Below are 21,559 nucleotides of genomic sequence, written 5' to 3' on the forward strand. Positions count from 1 at the left end.
TCTGGAGACTGATGCCTTAAGATGTAGAATTCTTGAGTCTTGTCTGAATTGCTCAGGTTTTAATAAAGATGCTGAGAAGTTGTTCAAAGTACCTATGTTTTTTTCTGGGAATCTTCTGAAATCTACAGGGTTGGACCTTTGAAGACTGTATCCCAACCAAAAGTCTGGAACCACAGGCCATTCTGCATTAATAAAGTGCGTTTCTGGCGGCCTGCTAGGAGTCAGCACAGTTCGCTGGTGTGTTATAAAGCTGAGTGACACTGACACACCTGTGGGCAGCATTCCTGCTCAGGAAACAGACTCTTCTTACACATCTTTTTGTAAATACAAGCTTTTACAGATAAAATGACATTTGCTTTAAAGTAGCACCCTCTGCTTATTTTTTTAAAATTTAATCCAATATGGAGAGGATACTGAACACATATATAGATGGTGCTTAGCAAGTTTACCTAATGCTATCATTTTATATGCATTGTATGGTCTGGTTTTCTATTCTGTGTATGATGTTACAGGTCTGAAGACAGTTATGGTAGTAAAGATATTTGCATAGGAAAGCTTTGACAGTGCCAATAGTGAGGTTGCCCCTGATCGGGAGGTACCAGGGCCCATCTGACAGGTCTCCTGTGGTGGCTGCCTATGCCCACTAGAGTGTGTATGAGGCTGGCACCACCCAGACCAGCCATGCGGTGTAGGGTGGGGGCTCTGCGTCACAGGGTATGGGCTGGCCTCGAAGCTGCTCTTAACTACAGGACAGTAGGTCCATCAGCCATGCCTCTATGTAAGCCCCCATACAGACCCTGGGCACCGAGGCCTGGGTGAGCTCCCCAGGCCAGCGACATTCCGTGACCCAGCCGCCGTGGGCTCTGGAACTGGCTCACCCCTCCAGATCCCACCCTGCGTGCCTTCTCCTGCTGTGCTTTCACAGCATCCTTTCCCTGCTACCAACCGCCACCAGGAGCATGACAGCTCAGTGAGCCCTGGGAGTCCTGGCGGGCGTCCAGCCTCGTGGGTTTCGGGACAGCCCTGAGCTTTTGGCTGGCGTGGGGAGTCCTGGGCAGACTGGGTGCCGGGAGGGCTTTGGCCTCCCACTGTGGCCCAGCCCTGGCGTGTCATGGGTCATGATGTGATTATAAAAGACGGGATCACCTTCAGGCTACACCAAAAGCAATGGGTTTTGTCATTTTCACACTGACAAAGCGATTCTAAGCCAGCAGTTATTTCCACATTAGAAAACTGGGCTTGACAAAGTGATGGACCCTAATTAAATATTTAATTCTATTAACTAACACAAGCCAAAGAGTCTTTCATTTACATAGATATGGAAAGGATTCAGGTGAAAACTGCCAATAAGAAAAGGGTTTAAAGAGGGCAATTCTAATTGTTTCATACACATAAATATATGAATTTTTAAATGGAAAGTAGTATGAAAGTATTTCTTAAAGCATTTTAATAAAAAAGTACCAAATATGCTTCCAATGTATTACTTTTAACCTTTATAAAATAATATTTTAAATGCTCTTATATATGTTATTAAATTTGTTCTTGACTAAGATAAGGTTTTTTTAAACACACAGCTAAAGTAGTTTTTTAATAGTTTTTATATCTAATGTCTTAGAAGGGAAAAACAGGTGAAACTATGATTAAGAAGTCCACTGATGTGCTTTTTCCTAGTTCTTCAGTAGAAATTCAGTCAGATGCCTTCCCCTTCTTCCTCTGGGATATAAGCACTTAGCATTTCAAAGGTCCACAGAGTTGGCAATTTCACTATTTTCTCATTCAAAGGTACTGTGTTTTTAATATTAGAATATTAGGCTTACAGTAACTTTTCTGCATCATAGGCTCTCCTCATAAACAAAGTACTTGATCTCTTTATCTTGACCTAATATTGCATAAACTTCAAAGTCATCACAAAAACTAGGTAGCCACACAGAAACGTTAAAGGGATTTCTGCTTAGACGAGGGATGCCTGAGGAATCGCAATTTCCTACCAGTGCTGCCCAGAGACCAGATTCCAACGACCCCCGAGAAACCCCAGCCAACATGTGCCACCAGACTGCACGCCCGGCCCCTGCTCTGCGCCCCAGCTCCGAGCCTCAGTCTACATTACTACTTCTATCTGGACGCTCTCTTTCTCTGAGTAACAACAGAATTTATGCTTCTAAGCCCACAATGAAATCAGTTTTTGGAAATACAAAAGCAATATGTGATCACTGTAAAAGCTAAACAACAAAAGATATCTAGGGTAAAATTAGCAAGCATCCTTTCCCCTATGAATCCCACCATTTAACAGAACCACTGAAAGCTAAATATTGCTGCCACTGAAAAGATTTCCCCGGCCACTTCCCAAGCACACATCATCCTTTGTATCTGCAATTCACTAAACGCTCTCCTTGCATATGGTTTTCCATGATAAATATTTGCATTTATTGTTAGTTATCCTCATAATTTCCTTGAGGGAAGGCCTGTTTATTAATCGCTTTTTAATGCACTGGGACATTATACATTCATGAAATACTAAGTAGAATGAGTTTAGCACAATAGATTCCCAATACGTATTTGCTGAGTCGTAAGTTCTTGAATATGCTCATGTAATATTTAATGCGCTATTACATCCCTGAAAACCAGAATGGCTCCCAAGAAGAACAACGAACTTACCATCACATCTCGGAAAGGGGTAGTTCCAGTTTCTGTTGATCCCATGCTGACAGGTGAGGACTGGGTGGCCGATTAAAACATACCCAGGATAACACTCAAAAGATATCGATTGTCCCACACTGTAATCTGAGTTGATCATATACCCATTCTGAAAAGGAGGTGGGTCTGGGCAGTTCTGTAATTCATAGGCTGAAACAGACAGACAGAACCAAGCTCATATGTAAGAAGTTAAATTAGTCTGGAATTGAGCAAAGGAATATGATCACATATGGTTTCTTAAGATGAATTTTTGGTATCTTTTAAAAAATATCTTTTCCGAGTTGCCAGTTACCATCCTGATGAGAACAGTAATTATTAGTAGTAACAAGTGCACCACGCACTTAATTACGGCAAACTGCACGTGTGATTAAATTGCCTTAAAAGCAATATAGCAAATATGAAAAATAAATTTGACAATGTTTACTCTGGAGAGAAAGTATGTAAGGAGGGTGTAGTTTAAAAAGAGTAAAACAAAATATAATAAAAGGCTGTATAAAGAACGTCAGGTGAGTGTGGACCCATTTCCTTTCACTTGAAAAGAGAGTCACGCCGGCTCTACCTGAAGTGCGTCTGCTCAGGAAACGTGAAGTTGTTATATTGTGATTCAATAAGTAATTGTTCAATACAAATCAAAGAGGGAAAATTCCATTTTCTTAATTTTTCCTTTAAGAAAACAACCTGCAGTATCATTACACAAGTATTATCAGTATAATTTTTTATAACATAGCTTATGTTATAAATACATATATTTATGTTTTTAATATAATAAAGATAATGTTCAGTTGACACATAGCATCTTCACAAATTCCAAAATTGTGAGTTAAAATCTTGGAATTTTAGCTCACAGTTTTAACAGTACAGTTAAACCCTGACTTTAGTTAGCAGGTTACAAAATCCCTAATGTCACTTCATTTCATATCTCGCTCGGCATGCCTTGGTTTTAATTATTTTCATATTTACAATTGTAGAACGTCTCTGGACAAGAGTCAGATATGCAGCTGACTTTCCTGCGGGCAGGAGAGCAGACATCAGCAGAGGCGCTCACGCAAAGGCCTCTGGGAGTCCTGAGACGATTCCTGGTCCTGGCCACCCGGCTCCAGCACGGGAAGAACCCGGGCAGGCCGAGCCCTCACTGAGTGGAGTGGAGAAGACGAGCTGGGGAAGGAACAGCGCCTCTGAAAAGCACCCTGAGTACGGATTCCTGACGGGGCCTGGCGTAAAACCCCGGCTGCTCCAGCCTCCCGTGCCGTGTGCTCCCCAAGGATGAAGGAGTGCAGTCCACTAAGTGTGCTGGGGAAACCCAAGTAAGCTGATTCATGTGCCAGGACCTTACACACTCTAGACTGCCATGTGCCACAACTACTTTCCTTTCATTTGTGTGTAACACACCTCAGTATTACAGGGAACTGACCCCATATACTGAGAACACGTGGGAGTGAACAGGCTGTGGGAGTTTCTCATGGACTCAGTGCCAAGTTGTGGCATGTAACCCATAGAACGCAATGTGGAGATGTGAGTTTCATTTACACAAAACCAAACATGGTTTACTACTCATAGAATGTGTTATCTGCAGCTGCTTTTTGCTGAAGGTACATTATAACACGGAGTTCCTGAGACGATCAGAAGGAGGGTCTCCTACAAGGATCTAACCCAGATCAGTAGTATTATAAGCAGAATTACTATTAATGGGATTCACAGCAATAACAACCATTTTCAAAAGGAAAAATGAATTTAAACTCACATTTTGGAATACAATTGTGAGTTAAAGACAATAGCTGAGTGATCTAGGCAGGTGTTTTTCAGCATCTTGTAAGTAGACTATTTTATAGTTGAAATCTCCATCGTACCAGACTTCAAAGGAAAATATAGTCGCACAAAAGAAAAGAGTTTCCAAACCTTTATGTCTTTGAAGAAAAACACATGTCAAGGGCTGTGCTCACATCTGTCACTACTGATTGCTCTTGTAATGCTGTCACATCTTACTTGGAAACTAGGTGCTTAGAACACACTATGCTAATAAGTGTAAGGACACGAAACAGAACAGGAAGCCTAGTCACCACATCTTTCTCTTTACCTCTCATGTGTGTGCACGCGTGCATACACACACACACACACACGCACACACTGTTTCCTCTCCCCGAGCTCCTCCCTGAGCTGACCTGGCAAGCACAAAGCAGGCCCCTCGCCTCTCCCAAGGGCCCCACATTAAACTCCATGAAAACAGCCTTTCCCTGAAGTGAAGGCCAAGCGGCTTCCATGCCAGGCTAGTATTTGTGTATGAACTCGGTCTACAGAGACGCGCTCGCAGAAAGAACAGAATGCGATAGTGTCCTTCCCCTACCAGCCAGTTTCCTTTGCTACTGTGCTCTTACAATGAAATTCACATTTTGTTCTCATTCTCGTTTTGCCTGAAATACAATAAATTCTGTTGGAGAAATGAGACCTCTAATACATCACATACAACTGCTAATTAAATCATAAAAAAGCTCTAAAAGTGGATAGCCAGTTTCCATGGGAGGGGAATCAAATCAGACCATTCAACTTGACCTCAACTCCCCTGGAGATGCCATTAGTGTGTTTAGCAGTGAACGCAGGACCCGAGAAGCATCATCACAAACACCGTGAAGAAGGGAACAGTTCAGAGATTCCTGATGAATGTCACACAAAGCTGCACTGGCAGGTGCACACACACCCACCCACACACATTCACCCCAGCCTGTTACACAGATGGGTCTGCGCTTTGCATCAGCATCTACGGAAGATGACTTTGAAGCCCTCTTGAGTATGTGGCATCCCTCTCCATGAAAAAGTTCACCCAGGCTCCCAGGAGCACGTAAGCCACAGACGCAGACCGGACATAATGCCCAGGGTGGCTCTTCCTTTGTAATAAGGATGGGATCTGGGTCTCACTTTTAAGATATTCACCTAAATGCTCTTTTTTGATTATGTTAACTCCATGATCCCAATACCTACCGATGAAGCTGACCTGTGTTACTGTTGAGGCTGCAGCCGACCCCAAGCCTCTCAGGCTCCCTGGAGCCTTGTGGACACGGTTAACCCAACTGCTTGCTCACAGCTGCCACAACTACGTCCTATGCTTGGACGGACTAAGGATGAGTTGCACGTGGTCCTTTGGCAGAATAGCATTTACCTGCATAAAAATTCATAATTTGACCCAAAGGGACTGCTGGGCTCCTGAGCCTGCAGACTCAGACTTAGGTGCTTCTGGCACAGCCAGGCCCATGGGCAAGCTGGCCGCCGGCTCGGGGCCACCTTAGACCTGTTGTGTGGTTCTTTTTCTAGACCATTCCTTTTGGACTTAGGTAACTGATAGCCTTTGGAACTTGACAGACATGGCCTTAAAAACCCTACCACCCAGGAGACACGCGACCTGAGTGGGGTCTGCATCTGGATCAGGAGACTAGTCTCCACAGAGGGGGGTGTGGGGCTGGTTGCCTTTACACTCAGCAAACCTATAAATGGAAAAGCAAATCCACGTGACCTGCAAGGGGAAACGGCTCAGGTTTGCAGACTAATATCTAATTAGTTGATAAATATCTTCACACTATCATCTGTTTTCCAGTTTGTGACTTAGAAATACAGTACATGAACTCAATTTTATTTTACACAGCTCTTCACCTTCTTTTTCTCAAATTCTGGATAAGTCATTTAACTTCCAGACAGTTACATCTACAGGAACATTTTTGACCTTTATGGCCATAAATAAATGACAAGGTTTAGGAAGAAGGGGCACAACATAGACATCACTGAGAATGACAAAAGTTATCTACATAATTTATGCACCTTCTTATAAGTTATTAATTATAAGCTTAACTTTTAAATCTCCAGTGGAACCTAGGAATTTTGATGTGACATACAAATCAGAATTGTGTCATTTTGCTAACTTATATATTTTATAAAATGACAAACACTGATAAGCTATCTAATTAACTATCATCCTTGTCAGATATGATACCCTACAAGAATTTGGAATATCTCAGATTTGTGTTCTTATTTTCTTTATCTAATTTATTTTTATATCTCTCAATTATAGCAAATTGTCTACAATAAAAAGTATATTGCTTAGGGATTTTTAAAAATATGGATATTTATCCAGTGTCCAGTAGATAAAACATTGGCTCAACCACTCACATGTTTGGCCTAGATGAGGACTCACAAATTCCAATGCCAGAAGGCCAAGCAGGCAGTATCGACGGTCAGAGCTGCCCAGGAGCCCAGGGCACTTCTGCAGTCAATGCCTTCCACTCGGACACCTCAGGAGACTCTCTACACATCTGAGGGCTGGCCAGACGCTTCCAGATTCCGACATTGAAGACAGAGAATGGAAGTGGAGCTATGATATTTTGCAAATCATGTGAAAACTCATTCTAAATATTAACAATTAAAAAAATACTGGTATTTTGCCAGCCATTTGCAGCACCTTACGACCTCTGCTCTAGATGAGTCCGACTTAGACCTGTTGTGTGATTCTTTTTCTAGACCATTCCTTTTGGACTTAGGTAACTGATAGCCTTTGGAACTTGACAGACATGGCCTTAAAAACCCTATCTGGAAAATAGCCCAAGAAATAAAACAAAAACATGTCTTTGAGCTCTGGAGGTTCAAAGTTACTAAGATAACATAGTTTCAAAATCCCATGGTGAACAGCACTTCCATGGGTGTTTGCATTTGACTTTTGCAACATCAATAAGGAAAGAGGAGTAAGACTTTGAGTTCATCATTAAGAATATCCGAAAGAGGCAGAAACTACTCCTTAATTGTTATATAATTATAATAATTATGCCTAGGTTCTTAGTGGCTCATATAGTAACATCGTGCCAGCCCAACCATGGAGATGTAATAAGACCAAATTCAAGACAAGTGTGAATGAAATGTTCATGCTTTAGTAGCATTTCCTTCGGAGGCACAGGGCCGGGGTGGGGGCCGGGTGTGCAGAGGTATGAAAAGGAAGCGTGGACTTCATTGCCAAGTGTCCTTCACATAGTCATAGTAGGCCGAGCACACAGCCAGATGCAGGGGACAAAAGTCATGTTGAGGCCGGACCCCGTCTCCCTCCCGGAGGCCTGCACCCCCTGCACCAGGGCCTCTGATCGAGGAGTGCCGACAACGCTCGGGGGAAGTGAAAGATGCCAATACAGGGCCCCCAGCCCAGTCCTTCTGCTGTCAGTCAGAAGAGGACAAAGAGGCTAAGAGAATAAGGCAATGGCAGTGAGACAGTGGAATAACCATCAGATTGCACTGTCCCGAAGCCAAGGGGAGAGGGTGCCCAGCCAGAGGAAAGGACAGTGGTGCTGAGGCCAGCAGGAAATGGAAATGCCCATTCCAAACAGGGACAAGGTAGCATGAAAACCTGCTGGGTGGCAAGACCCGGTCCACAGAGGGCATGTCAGTGGCTGGGGGACAGGGACCAGGTGCAGAGCCTGAGAAGCCTGAGGAGATCATCCCTCAAAAAGTGCTTCTTAGAAGGTGGAAGCTCAGGGAAGCAGGGGATCCGAGGTACATAAAAATCCCATACACAGGTGAGGGAGAGAGAGCTCAGTGCGCCTGAAATGCTGCTGGGCAGGCCCGGGCAGGAGGGAGCAGCTGCAGACGCAGGGAAGGGCGGGCGCTCCCCACCGCACGGGCTCTGACGAGCAGAGCCGGAGCGCAGGCGGCATGGGGCCAGGGGAGGAGGAGGACTGTCACCCGGGGAGGGGACAGAGCAGAGGGCGCGGCAGGGCACCTGTCGCCTCCCGCGCTGCGGCGGACGTGGTGCTGCCCTCCCACGGTGGCACAGAGCGGTCCTGGCACGGGCCCTGCCCTCTTCCTCGCAGCTCTGGCCTGCAATTCCCTTTCTGGTTGCCTCCTACCCGGATTACTATTTTAAGACACCCAAATTTTGGAAACCTGAAGTTGTATTTTATATATTTTTTATGTAATAATGTCTAAAAGTTCAACACAAAATGCCAACCTCTTTCAGCAATAAAATACTAAAAAGCTCTATTTTTCAATGGCAGTCTATGAAATTAAAGAAAGCAAGTGATTTAGCCATGATGAAAAAAAGCCCTACTTTTGACATTTTCAACTTCATTTAACACAATTTGAGAAAGATCTACTGAATTATTTGTTATGAAATGAAAATTTTGAAATTTTTCACATGTCAGAAATGCCTGGATAACGGTCAGTTCCAGCTTGCCTTAGGCCTTCCCTTTGGATGGCTTAAGAACAAAGGATAACGTTCATTCATGGGCTTAACTTGCACGGGACTTGAGTAACGTGCAGAGCCACTGATCTGCGTGGAGACGAGGCACGGGAGACGCTGCCAGACCCGCTCCCATCGTGAACTGAATGCACAGTCCCGAAGGGCATGGCGCACAGGTGCACGGGGACGCTGCCAGAGAAGTCACGGGATGAGCCAGCGGCTCAGGTGCACGAGGAGGGCCATCGGGGAGCACGCGCCCGGGGAGGGGAGTGGCGGCTGTGACAGCGCGGAGCCGGTCACAGCCTGCGAGGCGACGTCCAAGACTCGTGTGTCAGGACGGCAGTGACTCCACCCTGGTGGGCGAACAGCACCCCTGAGAGGCGTTCCGGCCCACAAGACTCTTTTACTGGCGCGGGTGTACATTTCAGAACAACTCGTACGTGAGCAGCGGCTGTGGATCCCCGTTCTCCTCCTTACCTTGGTAAGCGAGTTTGAACCCCTGCCGGTTCTGCGAGTGGTCGCTGTAGAAGTGGACGAGGGTTTCGTGCGTCGTGCTGAGCAGCGCGGAGGGCAGCTCGGAGCCGCTGAACTGCCCGATCAAGGGGCTGCTGCGGTGAGGACCGTTCTGAATTTCAAGGTAGTCATGATTAGCTTCGGTGGAAAAATTCAGAAACTGAATATGTGCACCTATGAAAAAGTAGGCAGAAGAAGTAAAAGTTAGTATCAAAATTTATAAATTGATTTTGGCAAAAGTGATGAAAATTTCACCAGTCTCCCCACACAATGTCTCTTTCGGAGGCAGAGCAGTGCAGCCATGGTGGGGCCAGCATGCATCACGGACCCTGCCACCAGGGTGCAGCTCCACCTGCAGCCCACAGGTGCCGGCTGACCTCCGTGCAGGTAGTTCATGTCCCTAGGTCCCCCGCAGTGGAGTGTGAGCGTTACACACGCTGTATCACAGAGCTACAGAGGTATGAATCCCTAGGAGGGCAACTGGTGCTTATACGTATGGCGATGATTTCGTTCCAGCTGTTATTATAATTGTCACAGACAGAAACAGAGGCTGTGACTGTACACCAAATCACAAGTTAATTAACAGCTGTGTCAAAGAAGAAGACAATAGAGGTCTGAAACAAAATGCAGCAAACTTTAAAGTGGCCTTTAAACAGATGGTCATTCCATTGCACAAGTGACTTGGTAGCTTAGCTGCACTGTTTTGGTTGCATTATGTACACAGAGCCCATTATTGATGTTCTCAAGAAACCCCATCCAATAGACCCCATGTAACTCTATCATCATTCAGTCTAACAGCCTCACACAGTTTCACAAACCAAAGACCGTCCCAGTGAGCAACGCCATATTGATCTGTGGACCAGACAAGGTAAAGCTGATAATTTAGAAGCATCTAAAAATCAGGAGAATTTAGACTTATTTGCTATGATGTTGTGGAAGTTTTAAAATTCATTTGACTTCTGTGTCTGCAATATTTCAATTCACTTAAATAATTTATAAAGAATTTCAGTGGTATTAGTTTCAGCATAAATCCATGCAATTAATTAAGGTCCGTAAAGCCTAAACTGAGAATTCCAGTAACTATTACAGATCATTCTGCGAATGTGTGATAAAAGCTTTACTTTGTGTTTTCGTCTCCTGTTTCTGATTGATAAGAAGAGCTCTAGGTTCACTTTTCATCTGACATATTTGATACATATTTCCTCTGTGTGGAAAACTCAAGATAATGCTTACATGGGCTGCCTTGCTTAACTGTAAATGCAGAGAAACTTTAAAGCAAATATATCTACTTAGGTGTAGATGGAAAACGCAGTTATGAAAAGGCAGAAATCAGTGAAAAGGAAGGATGGAAGTGAAGAGTGGTTGGGGAGAAGAGCCAGAGGTGCCCCGCAGAATGCAGTCACCCCAAAACAACGATTTTATCAGCCATGGGGAAGTCTGTGGGGAGGGAGGGTAAATAACGGCCCCTCCTGGCTGGGCGCAGGAAGGCCCACCGTGGTGCTTTGGGCCCGACCTGGCGCCCACTTCCTCTTGCAGTCACCCAGCCGGGTGGTTACTCTCCTCACACACACGGGCAGGCGAGCCCACAGGGGCTCAGGAAGGGCAGGTGTTCTGGGCAGTGCGGCATGCAGGGCGCAGCGCAGCTCTGCACCCCATGGGCTGACGAAGCCTCACTTCTTCTGGTTCAGCGTGCACATGCACAAACTGACTCAAGATGTTAAGAATGTTCCAACTCTCGGAGAAAACAATTTTGTACTAGATCTGCCCAGCCCAGGCTGGCCGAGGAAGAGGGCAAGGAGGGAGCGCCTGCGATTCTGCTTCAGGAAGAGACTGAGGAAGCAGGGCCTGTGACGGGGTGAGACCGTCAGCAACCAAGGCTCAGCTGCGTGGGGCGCGAGCCACAGAACTTCCGCCATGGAACTCCCGTGCCACCACCTGCGCTCGCCCCGCCCGCCTCGCCCCGCGGCAGGGAAGGGGCTCACGGCCCGCCCTGCGGGGCTGTCCTCACATCACAGACAACTCTCCACATTCAAACAATTTTGTAATTATTTTCAAATGACCAATCTTCCTCTTTAATAAAGAGCCATTAATGAGCTATTAATTTTCTTCTAAATGCAGGCAAATATGAAGGACATTCAGAAGCAGGGAAAAAAGAGGGAGAAAGAGAAGGCAGCAGGCAGGAGGGGAGGAAGCCAGGACAGGCAGCTCTCCGTCCTGCACCGTCCGCTCCCCACTGCCACGCAGGCCCAGCTGCCTGAGTGCACAGCCCACGCCAGGATCTGATCTCTCATCTGCTGCTCAGCTAAGAACTTTCCTTCTGTGCACAGCCTGCAAATCTGATAAAAGAGTTGTTACTAATATACTGTGCTAATGAATCCATGTGTGTGTGTGTGTGTGTGTGTGTGTGTGTAACTAAGTCAAGTCCACGAACCACTGTGGCCTAGGGTTTCATAAATACCTGTCACTTCTGTCACCATGGGGTAGGACACAGAACAACAAAAAGCTGTGGTTGAACCGCTGGCATTTCTATTTATGTCCCAAAGTATCAGATAGGATGTGCAAGATTAAGGACACTTAAAAACTGTTTGTTCCTTGGGGATAAACTCAAATAGCAGGGAAACGGCCTAACATGCTCATTTCAGACGCTTATAAGCAGATTTCCGATGCATTTATCCAGAGACACAAAATGCCACAGCCAAGAAAGATGCGACAGCAAACAGATCGGGGGAGGACTGACAAGACGCCACGCCTAGGAGCACAGGAGACGGCGACACTGGCCTTTCACTGACTTGGTATTAAACTGGAAAATGGAACGGAATTAAGACAATTTCGATTTTGTGAAAAAAAAATTAGCTTGTTAAGCAGAATAAATCCAGACACATATCAAACCACCTAATACACATCAAGAAATAGAACAAGCCCTGGTTCTAATTTGGTTTGATATGGAATTATTTATCAGTACAGTTTTCAGCAAATTGTGCCACTTTGACATCATAAAGCCCAAGTGAAGGGATTGCAATGAGCACCACTTACTTATCCTGTCATTGTCTCATAAACCAAGAAAAAAAATGTTCCATTAAAGCAAGAAAACCAATCTGAATGTTCACCTTTGGTGGAATTTACACAGCACATCCTCATCCAATGATCCCACATGCTGAAAACGAAGTGTCAGCACAAGGTGGCTGCACAAAGGGTTTTAACTGTGGATTTTGTCAAGACTGAATAGTAATGTGACCATGACTTCAGAGTTAAACCCCCGTTTTCTTGTTTTTAGAACTTTTGGATGCCAACTGCTCTATTTTGTACTTTCTGTGCATGATAAACCAGCAAAAGTGTTAACAGTTTCAGAATATAGTGACCGTCCTAAGGGATCTTGTAGTCCCTCCCGGGCTTCCAGACGGCCGGACGGCCACCAGGGCGGCAGTGTTAGTTCCATGGTTTTAAATATAAAAGGCACTGGCAGAGCATAATGTGCTTGGTGGCTTTTCTGCTAGTGGGGCCTTCAGAGAGGCTCAGAGGAGCAGAGACAGCGTCTGTGTTGATCAGGCTTAGGCCAAAGCAACTGAAAGAGCTGGGATTTCTACCTGGCTAAACTCAGAGCCCAGAACAAGAGCAACCATGGCCTATGCTGCCCACGCTCAAGTACCACCCACCAGCAGACAGGGCGCACCTGCCCCCGAGGCAGGATGGAGGGGATGGTGGCCACAGAGTGCATGGCCAGCCATGCGAGACAAAAGTGGCTTCACGTGATGCCAGAACAACTGATCCTTCTTCCTGTTTGATCAAACTGCTGATTGATCACGGGCATGGGAGGGGAGCAGAACTGATCAAAACGGTTACTAAGATGGCAGCCGCTGAACTGATGGAATGGACAATCCCTTAGGCCATCCCATGCATATCCAGTTGTATGGAAAGAGGCAAATTCTCAATAAAACCCTCCATGAGTGAAAACAGCAGTCCTTTTCCTCGGGAAAAGGTGATGCTGCCTCACACGCTGGTGAGTGTGTCCCTCGGGGTCAGCCGGAGGAGCTGGGGTCGTGTTGCTGGCCAGCTCAACAGTTGTCACTGCCTGGAGCAGTCAGATGCCACGCTGGCAGGCCGGGCAACAGGCCTGGAGCTCCACATACCTGACACAGCATTTGAAGAAATAAAGAAACTAACTTCAAAAATCTTAAAACAGAACTCATTTTTAAGAAAAATTTGGAAGAAGAGTATCAATTATTTTTTGGGAACTCACTTTAAAGTTTTAATTTATCATGGTTTTCATACTCAAACATCCTATCTCTACTTCCAATCTGTCAAAACCTCATGATTTTTACTTTTTTTTTTTTAGCAAAGCAATTTATGTTACATATATAGCATTTACAAGGATCTTATGAAAAACCTTTGTGCATTTTGGATCTTATTTCCATTAAAAGTGCTCTTCTATAAATTGGAGAAATGACTCCATCATCCAAAATACTGGAGATGCTAGGTAAAAATTATTTTGCAGAATTACTTTCCCCATCTGGCCAGCAATGCAGGAACAGAGCATCTAGGGGCAGACCACAGAGACATCGCTGTAACAACTCGATGTCCACCAAGATTCCTGTCTGCCAAGATGGAGAACCACCAGTGTAAACAGTCCTTTTCCTTGGGATATAGCGTTCCAAGGGTAAGCAGATATAATCCACAGCAGACCTGAGTTCTCTTTATGTTCTGGGTAAACAAGCTTCCCATGAGGCCCATTTCTTGATGGACTTCCAGGGATACTGCTAATCACATTGTTTGAAATTGTTCCCCAAAGCTCAGGGCAGAGCAAGGGCAGCCAGAAGACCCCCTCTATACACACGCATGCAGACGCCCAGAGCAGGTGACTGGGTGGCCCGGGGAGGTGGGCAACACAGCAACAGGCTCGAGCGCACGTTTCTTGGGAAGGACTGGTCAGGCCCCCCCTGCCCCATGTTTCTATTGTAAACTACCTGCCACCCGACGCCCTCCCTGGCCTGAAGGAGGAGGGGTCTTTTTACTCTTATCTTCCAACTTGGTCACCAAGATCTTCCTAACAGCAGTTTTCCAGGTAAAACATCTAATGGGACATCAGTAGAAATGTATTTTCTCCTCCTCCAGACGTGCTCCACCAGGAAAGGAGGAGCCGCTTCCTGGGTTGTATTTACATGAAATGTTCCAGAACCAGCCCCGGGTTTGGTGTAAGAGGGAGCAGTCGGGACTGGAAGAGAGGAGAAATGATAATCAAAGAGACGGTGGCCATGCTGCTATGGTCCTTTCTGTTTCATTTTGTTTTGATTTTTAGTTAGAAACTTCTCGGGGGCTTGAACTTAAAAGTGCAGATTGCTGGGTTTCAAACCTAAACGTACTTCCGCAGGACGTCCAGCGGGTACTCGGAGGTCTGCCTGTGATGTGGGAGGTTCTGGGTGGCACCTGCTGACAGAAGCAGGTGAGGTTCTGGGAGAGGCAAGAACCTAGGATGACGGCAGTGCTGTGGGCACCAATGGGTCGGATGGAACCTGCCCGGAAACGGACCGAGTGAGGGGAGCGGAGGGGAATGAGTCTGGGTTTGGACTGAGTCTGAGACACCTTCAGATGGCCCCGGTGGAAACACGTCGCACCCGCTGAAAATGTGGTCGGCCCCTGAGAGCAAGACTATGGCTGCCTTCCGGCCCCTGTCCACAGGACAGTGGGTGCTGTGGGGTGGCGGTGGACAAGGGAGAAGAGGTGGAGATCGACCAAGGCTAGGAACAGACAGAACTGATTCACTGAAGGGTTCCCAAAAGCCTGGTGTGGGGTCAGAAGTTAGGAAGTAAAGTTTTCTCTGAGTCTGCAAAGTGCTACAATTATTCACACCCCAGAAAGTATTCCTAGCTGAGACAGAAAAGTCCCAAATATCTACCATGTCAGGGGACCCACCTCCACTACATGCCTCTTCCCTAAATTTATAGCTTCATGTTTAGAAGTGATTGTAAAAACTTATCACAGGTAAGCCTGGTGCATTTCTTAAATGTTAGCTGCAGGAAATTATTCCGGAGCATTAACTACATCTATTCTAACAAGCTGGGGAGAGTATATTTTGCATGTGTTTAGTATGTAAGACACAAAGTTTCTTTTCACCTTTTCTTCAAGATGCTTTTTAAAACTCAGTACTATGCAGTATCAAATATTTTAAAGACTCAAGCCATTTACTTCTAATATTTCATAAATTCTTTTTTGCATTTTGGCTTTTCTTCAAGTAAATATTTTGTTTAGGTTCATAGATCATGAACATGAAGTCAGGAAATGCAACTGATTCTTCCTCCCAAATTATTTGCTTGCATATTGGTCTATGAGTGATCAACATAAAGAAATAAGCTAAAATACAGACTTCTCAAATCGTGGATGAGTCAGTTTTGGAAACTATGTTAATATTTATGTGGACCGTGTGTCCGCCCATGGGTGTCCGGTCCCATGGCTGACCCAGGCCCTGTGCGTCCCCCGTGGCGCTCTGCTGAGCAGGTGGGCCCTGCCCTCTGCACGCCACATCCTGCAGCAGCTGCCGTCCTGGGCACATGGTTCTTTAGGCAAAAGCTCTCAAAATTTAATGCAAAATATGATCTTCTAGGGCAATGGTTTCCATTTTTGCTTATGTTCATTCATCATTCAACTAACATTTATTTAGTACATGATTCCTCAGGCGCTATGTCCTAGGTCATTCAGTGACTACAGTAATTTGGTACACCTGTCACAGTGTGTGCTTTTCAGAAAATCAAGGGGAATTTTTTCTTCTGGAGAAAGAAATTTCTTGTGCAAAAAATCCAAATTAACAAACCAAAAGTGCAAAGAAAATTGTAGGGCAGATGGGGGAATGCATGAGGGGGACCCCCAATGTTACAGAGCACAGGCGTTTCTGAAAAAGGCCAGAATTAAGTTTCAGTGTGCATGACAATTCAAGTGATGAATTATTTAAGGTGGATGATCTGAAAGTTCATAACTAAATATTTAAAAATGCCATTTTCTTAAACCTAAATCAATATAATTACAAGTTTACAGAACGATAATAAAGTGCATCATCACCTGGAAAAGCCTTAAAACATTGTTCAAAAGAAACAACCACCACCATTGAGCGCAGAGACAGATGCTAAAAGGCGGCATTATAAATATAGATATTGATAACCACATCAGGGAGGCAGCATTTTATATTTCATGTGCCTCTTAGATCATCATTTAGCTCATTTAATTTGCTGTGATAAGAGCTGCATGGTTGAACTGATTTTTCAAGTAAATTTCTGGTCTTGACATTACTCTGCTGAAGCTTTACTTGAACCTGGAAGAAACTTTCAGTTAAAGACAGTTATGTCAATAGAATATGGCACATATTTTTAAACAGCTGAGTTCTTTTCAAAGACAGGTTGAAACGTTGCATTTGTAGGAACCGAATGCTTGTCACTCACCATAGCCAACGGGCAGCCCGATCTTCCAGGTGCAGTCCAAGTTGTTGGGGTACATGCCTGGGAAGCCTGGGCTCAGGATCACGCCCCCCATGCTGCTCAGGGCCCCTCCGCACGTGGCTGTAAGTGGACAAGGGCAGTTAGCTGGGTGGGTTGGGCTTTCTCCTAAGGAGGCTTAACTTCAGCTGCTCAACTGACTGTCTTCTCCTCTATTTACAGCACATGCACAATGCTGTGAACTTCAGTTATTTAACGGGTTAGTTCTTCCTTGAGGGTCAACTGCTTAAGAACAAGGACTGTCTTTGAAAATGTACCTGCTTCTGGTACACAGGGGCTCCCAGTCATCCTTTTAATGCAGTCCAGCCAGGCATCCCTGCGTTAGGTTATGAGCTGCTACTACTGGGCAGTGTGCTAGTTACCACGGTCGGCTGCCAACTCTGTAATGCCTACCGGGCTGGGCATCACTTAATTCTTGCTACAAGCAGCAAAAGGGCATTATTATTGCCACCATTAGGTACACCCAATTCCTGCCTCCTGCTGGAAAACTCCTTCCCTGCCAGACCCTTTCTTAAATAGTATATTTAGAGAGTTAGTGGCAAATATGGCATCTGTAAAGAACAAGGTGTTTATTCTTATGAAACAGCTAGGGCCCTTACATTATACTGGACTTATATATCTTATTTTGTGCAGATTCCTGATTTTTTGGTCAAAACATATGGGAGCTTTACTGGAGGGCACCAGCCCTGCCCTGCTGGAGGGAGGGGCCCTGTGGGGAGGGGACACCCACTCACCAGTTGGCAGGACCCTAGCAAAGGTGCTTCATGTGAAGCTCAAAATACTTGGTATCAGTTAAGCTCTGAGAATTAGGGCTAACGCTCAGTACCCTGTACAGAAGTGTTCCGATAACTGTGTTCATTAGTAGTAGTATTTTTGTTAAATTAGGACTTGATATTCCAATAGCTAATAAATAAAATACTTTCTCGCTATGGATTTCTGGTCCTAAAATCCCCCAGTTTGGATTAAAGATAACAGCTGAAAAATAAAAATAAAAAACAGCCCTCTTCATCTCTCAGATCACTCTTTGACATCTGCTGGGAGCTGTTGGTGAGTTTTCTGGTGAAGCACCTTTCCGGACAGCTTGTAAAGGAGAAGGAGGAGCAGGTGTCACGGGAGTGGATGGATCTTTGACACTTGCTAATATACTAGATGTGTTAAATAAAAGATAAAGATCAACTATATTTGGCTAATATAGGGTAACTTCAAATAAAACATTTCCTCATGTAACAGAGGGTCTCAGCAATGACATATTACTTGAGTGAATACCTGTTTTGGGTTGATTTTATTTCCAAGTTTAAAATATTTCAGTTTCCGAGTTTAAGGGGTAGTTCTTCACTTAAAGACAAACAGGAAGGTTGATGTTCTGTGTAAGTCCCCAGTATGCAGGCAGGCAGGAGAGCCTGAAGCAGGCAGGTCCTGGTCTCCCTTTTCTTACAGTCTATCCAATCAAGCTGGTATTTAAAATTTCCTGCAAATAACTTTAATTTTTTTAGGTCACCTGGTAGTTAGACATTATTTCTTCCAAGAAACCACTTGCATGAAAAAATATACTGGTCACTAAGGAGCATGTTTCACTTGTAAACAAATAGGACACGGTGACGGGAACACGGTGAATGTGAGAGAGGAAGGCAGAGAGTTCCAGTCTAAACCAAGAAGGCCTGGGGGTGAGCGCCCAGCGCGGGGAGACGGCGATGCAGAGGCTGCATGTGGACACGGTGGTTGCTTCCTGATGTACATGAATGTTGAGTCACTATGTTGGGCACCTCAAACTGTTGAAATAGTGCATATCAGCTACACTTCAATAAACAAAGGCTATGGATCTCAAAGCTGAGGTGTTAGCGGTGAGCATCCTGGCCGGGGTGCGGTCAGGTGCGGGGCTGACGAGGGCAAGCAGCCCTTTCGATCTTGGGGGGCAGAGAGCAGTCCTAGGAACATCTGGGTTCAGACAGAAAAGGTGGGTGATCTCGGCAGTGGAGGAGGAAGGGGACTCGGGAGGGAGCCGGTGTGGGGAAGGCGAGAGGCACATGGGCTGTACAGGTAAGGGGAGCCCCTGATGCCGCTGCGGCCACCTGAGCTGTGAGGACAGGTGTGCGTCAAGACACACACAGGGTGGCAGGTGTGGCTCTGGGCCTGCATCACGGGAAGGACACGTGAGTTCATGGAAGGATGGCCAGGCCCCTGACAGCTCCAGGCCTTCCCAGAAGGGGGTGAGTGAAAGCCACTGCTGGGCCCGCAGGCTCGTCAGCACCCCAGTTAGTCTGCGGGAAGTCTGTGGGGCCCAGGGTGCAGGTTCCCTTCTCAAACACGGGGCCAGGGGGCGCTTTTCCGCAAACAGGCAGGCTGAACCCGGGTCCTAACGAGCACCTCCGCAAAGGGGCTACCTTTCTGCTTCCGCTAGGAAATATCATCCCTCCATCTTCAAATCACTTATTTGTATTTCTGAATTCTGTTTCTGGAAACATGACTTTCCTGAGGAGAAATGCCTCACAGCGTGCTGCTCAGACCTTGACAACAGCTGTGTTCCTTCCTGCCCACAGACCAAGCACTGGCCCTGACACAGATGTCACCTGAGGTCGGTGCCCCGAGCTAGGAATCCTGCATCCAATCCGTGCAGGGGGTCCAAAGAGGAGGGGGAAGCCGCGTCCTACATGTGCTGGGAGAAGAGGCAAGCTCCGCCTTTGTTAGGTCTGTGGTGTACGTGGTGTTAGCATCACACAGCAGGCATTTTGAAAAGCACTTAGAAACGCCTCATTGGAAGCCGAAAAGAGTTTCATAAGATTGCCATCGCGTGCTCTACACGCGTGTGCAGAGCTGCACGGGGATGGAAGGTGTGTTCATACCGATGCAAAGGGGAGACGGGTAGTTCCAGCGGCGAACAGTTCCTGGCATACACGAGATGTGGGAGCGGCCCTGTTTCAAAGGATAAAATAAAACTCACATAACTGAAAATAGAGTATTTCGGGATTAAATGTTTGTGGTAATATCTGTGCTTATTGGTTTCCTTTCCCTTTTTGGATTTAATTACAGAATCACAAATGTACAAAACCCAGAAGTTGTGAAATCTATTCTAATGTTTACTAATGAATCACATATTTTGAATCAAAAAAGAAAAGAAATCCATAATCTCTCTGTTTCACTAAAAACAAAATTGTGCCATGTCCCTTTCAGCAGTCTGCTAACTCTGCCAGGCTCCCTTCCTAATTCTTTGTTTTGTTTTGTTATCGGAGCTTAGAGTGTTTGGTTGGAGAGGCTAAAGCATTAGGCAATAGGAGGCACTGCTGTGGAGGGTGAAATGTCAGCAGCGGCCATCTCCTCATGGAAAGCTCGTCCCGTGTCGTCCAGGCTCACGCGCGAGGCCCAGGGCCATTACAGTTCAGCAAAGAACTGGGTCCGGTCCTCCTTCATCGGAGACAAAGGAGACTTGACATTCACTTTATTATCACACAGTCTCACAGGCTATCAAATTAATGTGCCTGCAATGAAATTAATCCTCATCGCTCGGATCTCTTTATCCTTAAATATAGGCAGTTTTCAACTTTTAACCTTGAAGTAATTTCCTCTTTTAAAAATCAAATGGCAGTGGGTTAAATTCTGAGACGCTGTGTGCTAAAATGTGTCTTATGATGAAAGAGAAGATGGCAAAGGGTACCTCTGTGTGCAGACAATTCATGTCCATGTTTTTCCTCATTGTGATTTGGGGGTTTTATCTGCCATGCATACTTATCTTGTGAATTCCATTTGCCACCCACAACTGGCAGAGAGGCAATTGAAAAACAAATCTTTAAGTCACATTAAATCGTCCCAGCAATGCAGGGAGTGCATCAAATAAGCCTTTTCACGGATGCAGTCGTCAATGACAAACAGGTCCCTAGGCTTAGAAACAAACAGCTCATGCCACAAATTCATTTCTCATAGTTCCTGATATTTTAAAAAGTTGTTACAATAAAGGAAAGATTTTATTTATTCCTCAAGAAGGTGTTCTAGAGAATGATTTTCCTGCTGAAGTTCATGCTCTCTGTGTACCATTTTCAGAGCCATTAAATGATCGTTCGTAAATTTCTTTCTGAATTAGGGATTAACATTAAGTGTAAAAGCTTTTAAAGATACTTGCTGATGACTACCAATAAAACAGTCATTTATGACCAATCTAGGTCATATTGTTATTGATTTTGGCACAAACATTTCATATTAGTGATTTCAGCTGAAGTTTTATGTTGTATCCAAAATAAGTATTTGTTTACTATTGTATTTACTTGTGTATTTATTTGCTAGTTTAAAACTGAAACTTTATTTTATCACTTACTAAGAGAACACTAAAAGAAGTCTGGGGAAGATGGTGATCATCAATCACTCGAATATTCAGAATTTACTCGCCACGTGCCACACCACAGTCCTGTAGACCATGTCCTGCGTCTCGGTGGGTATATGCATTTATATAGATGTTTGTGTGTAAAGTATACCAGGAATGACACTTTCATAAATAATATGTAATTCATGCATGCTGTCATTCCAAATATATTAATGTGTTAGCAAAATTGTCGATTGTAGAAATTAAAAAAAAGAACCCAGAACTCCTTTATCACTCAGCAGCTTGTTAACTCAAAGCTTGACCCTGTCTTTAATGTAGAAAAAAATAGCTTAGTTTGCATTTGAAAAAGAGCTAATAAGTGGT

The 21,559-nt window shown here is 45.1% G+C and overlaps 1 protein-coding gene across 1 annotated transcript in view; it reads right to left on the reverse strand.

Annotated features, from left to right (window-relative positions):
• The window catches only part of CSMD1 (CUB and Sushi multiple domains 1), a 1,485,257-nt gene that overhangs the window by 108,311 nt on the left and 1,355,387 nt on the right, over positions 1 to 21,559 (reverse strand). Inside the window, exons 39-42 of the mRNA XM_036898253.2 lie at positions 19,728 to 19,797; positions 16,834 to 16,950; positions 9,374 to 9,583; positions 2,656 to 2,844 (exon numbers count right to left, since the gene is read on the reverse strand). Coding sequence (XP_036754148.2) covers positions 2,656 to 2,844; positions 9,374 to 9,583; positions 16,834 to 16,950; positions 19,728 to 19,797 — 586 coding nt within the window. The remainder of the gene's footprint in view (positions 1 to 2,655; positions 2,845 to 9,373; positions 9,584 to 16,833; positions 16,951 to 19,727; positions 19,798 to 21,559) is intronic.

Source organism: Manis pentadactyla, chromosome 7, assembly GCF_030020395.1.
Source record: "Manis pentadactyla isolate mManPen7 chromosome 7, mManPen7.hap1, whole genome shotgun sequence".
Lineage (NCBI taxonomy): Eukaryota > Metazoa > Chordata > Mammalia > Pholidota > Manidae > Manis > Manis pentadactyla.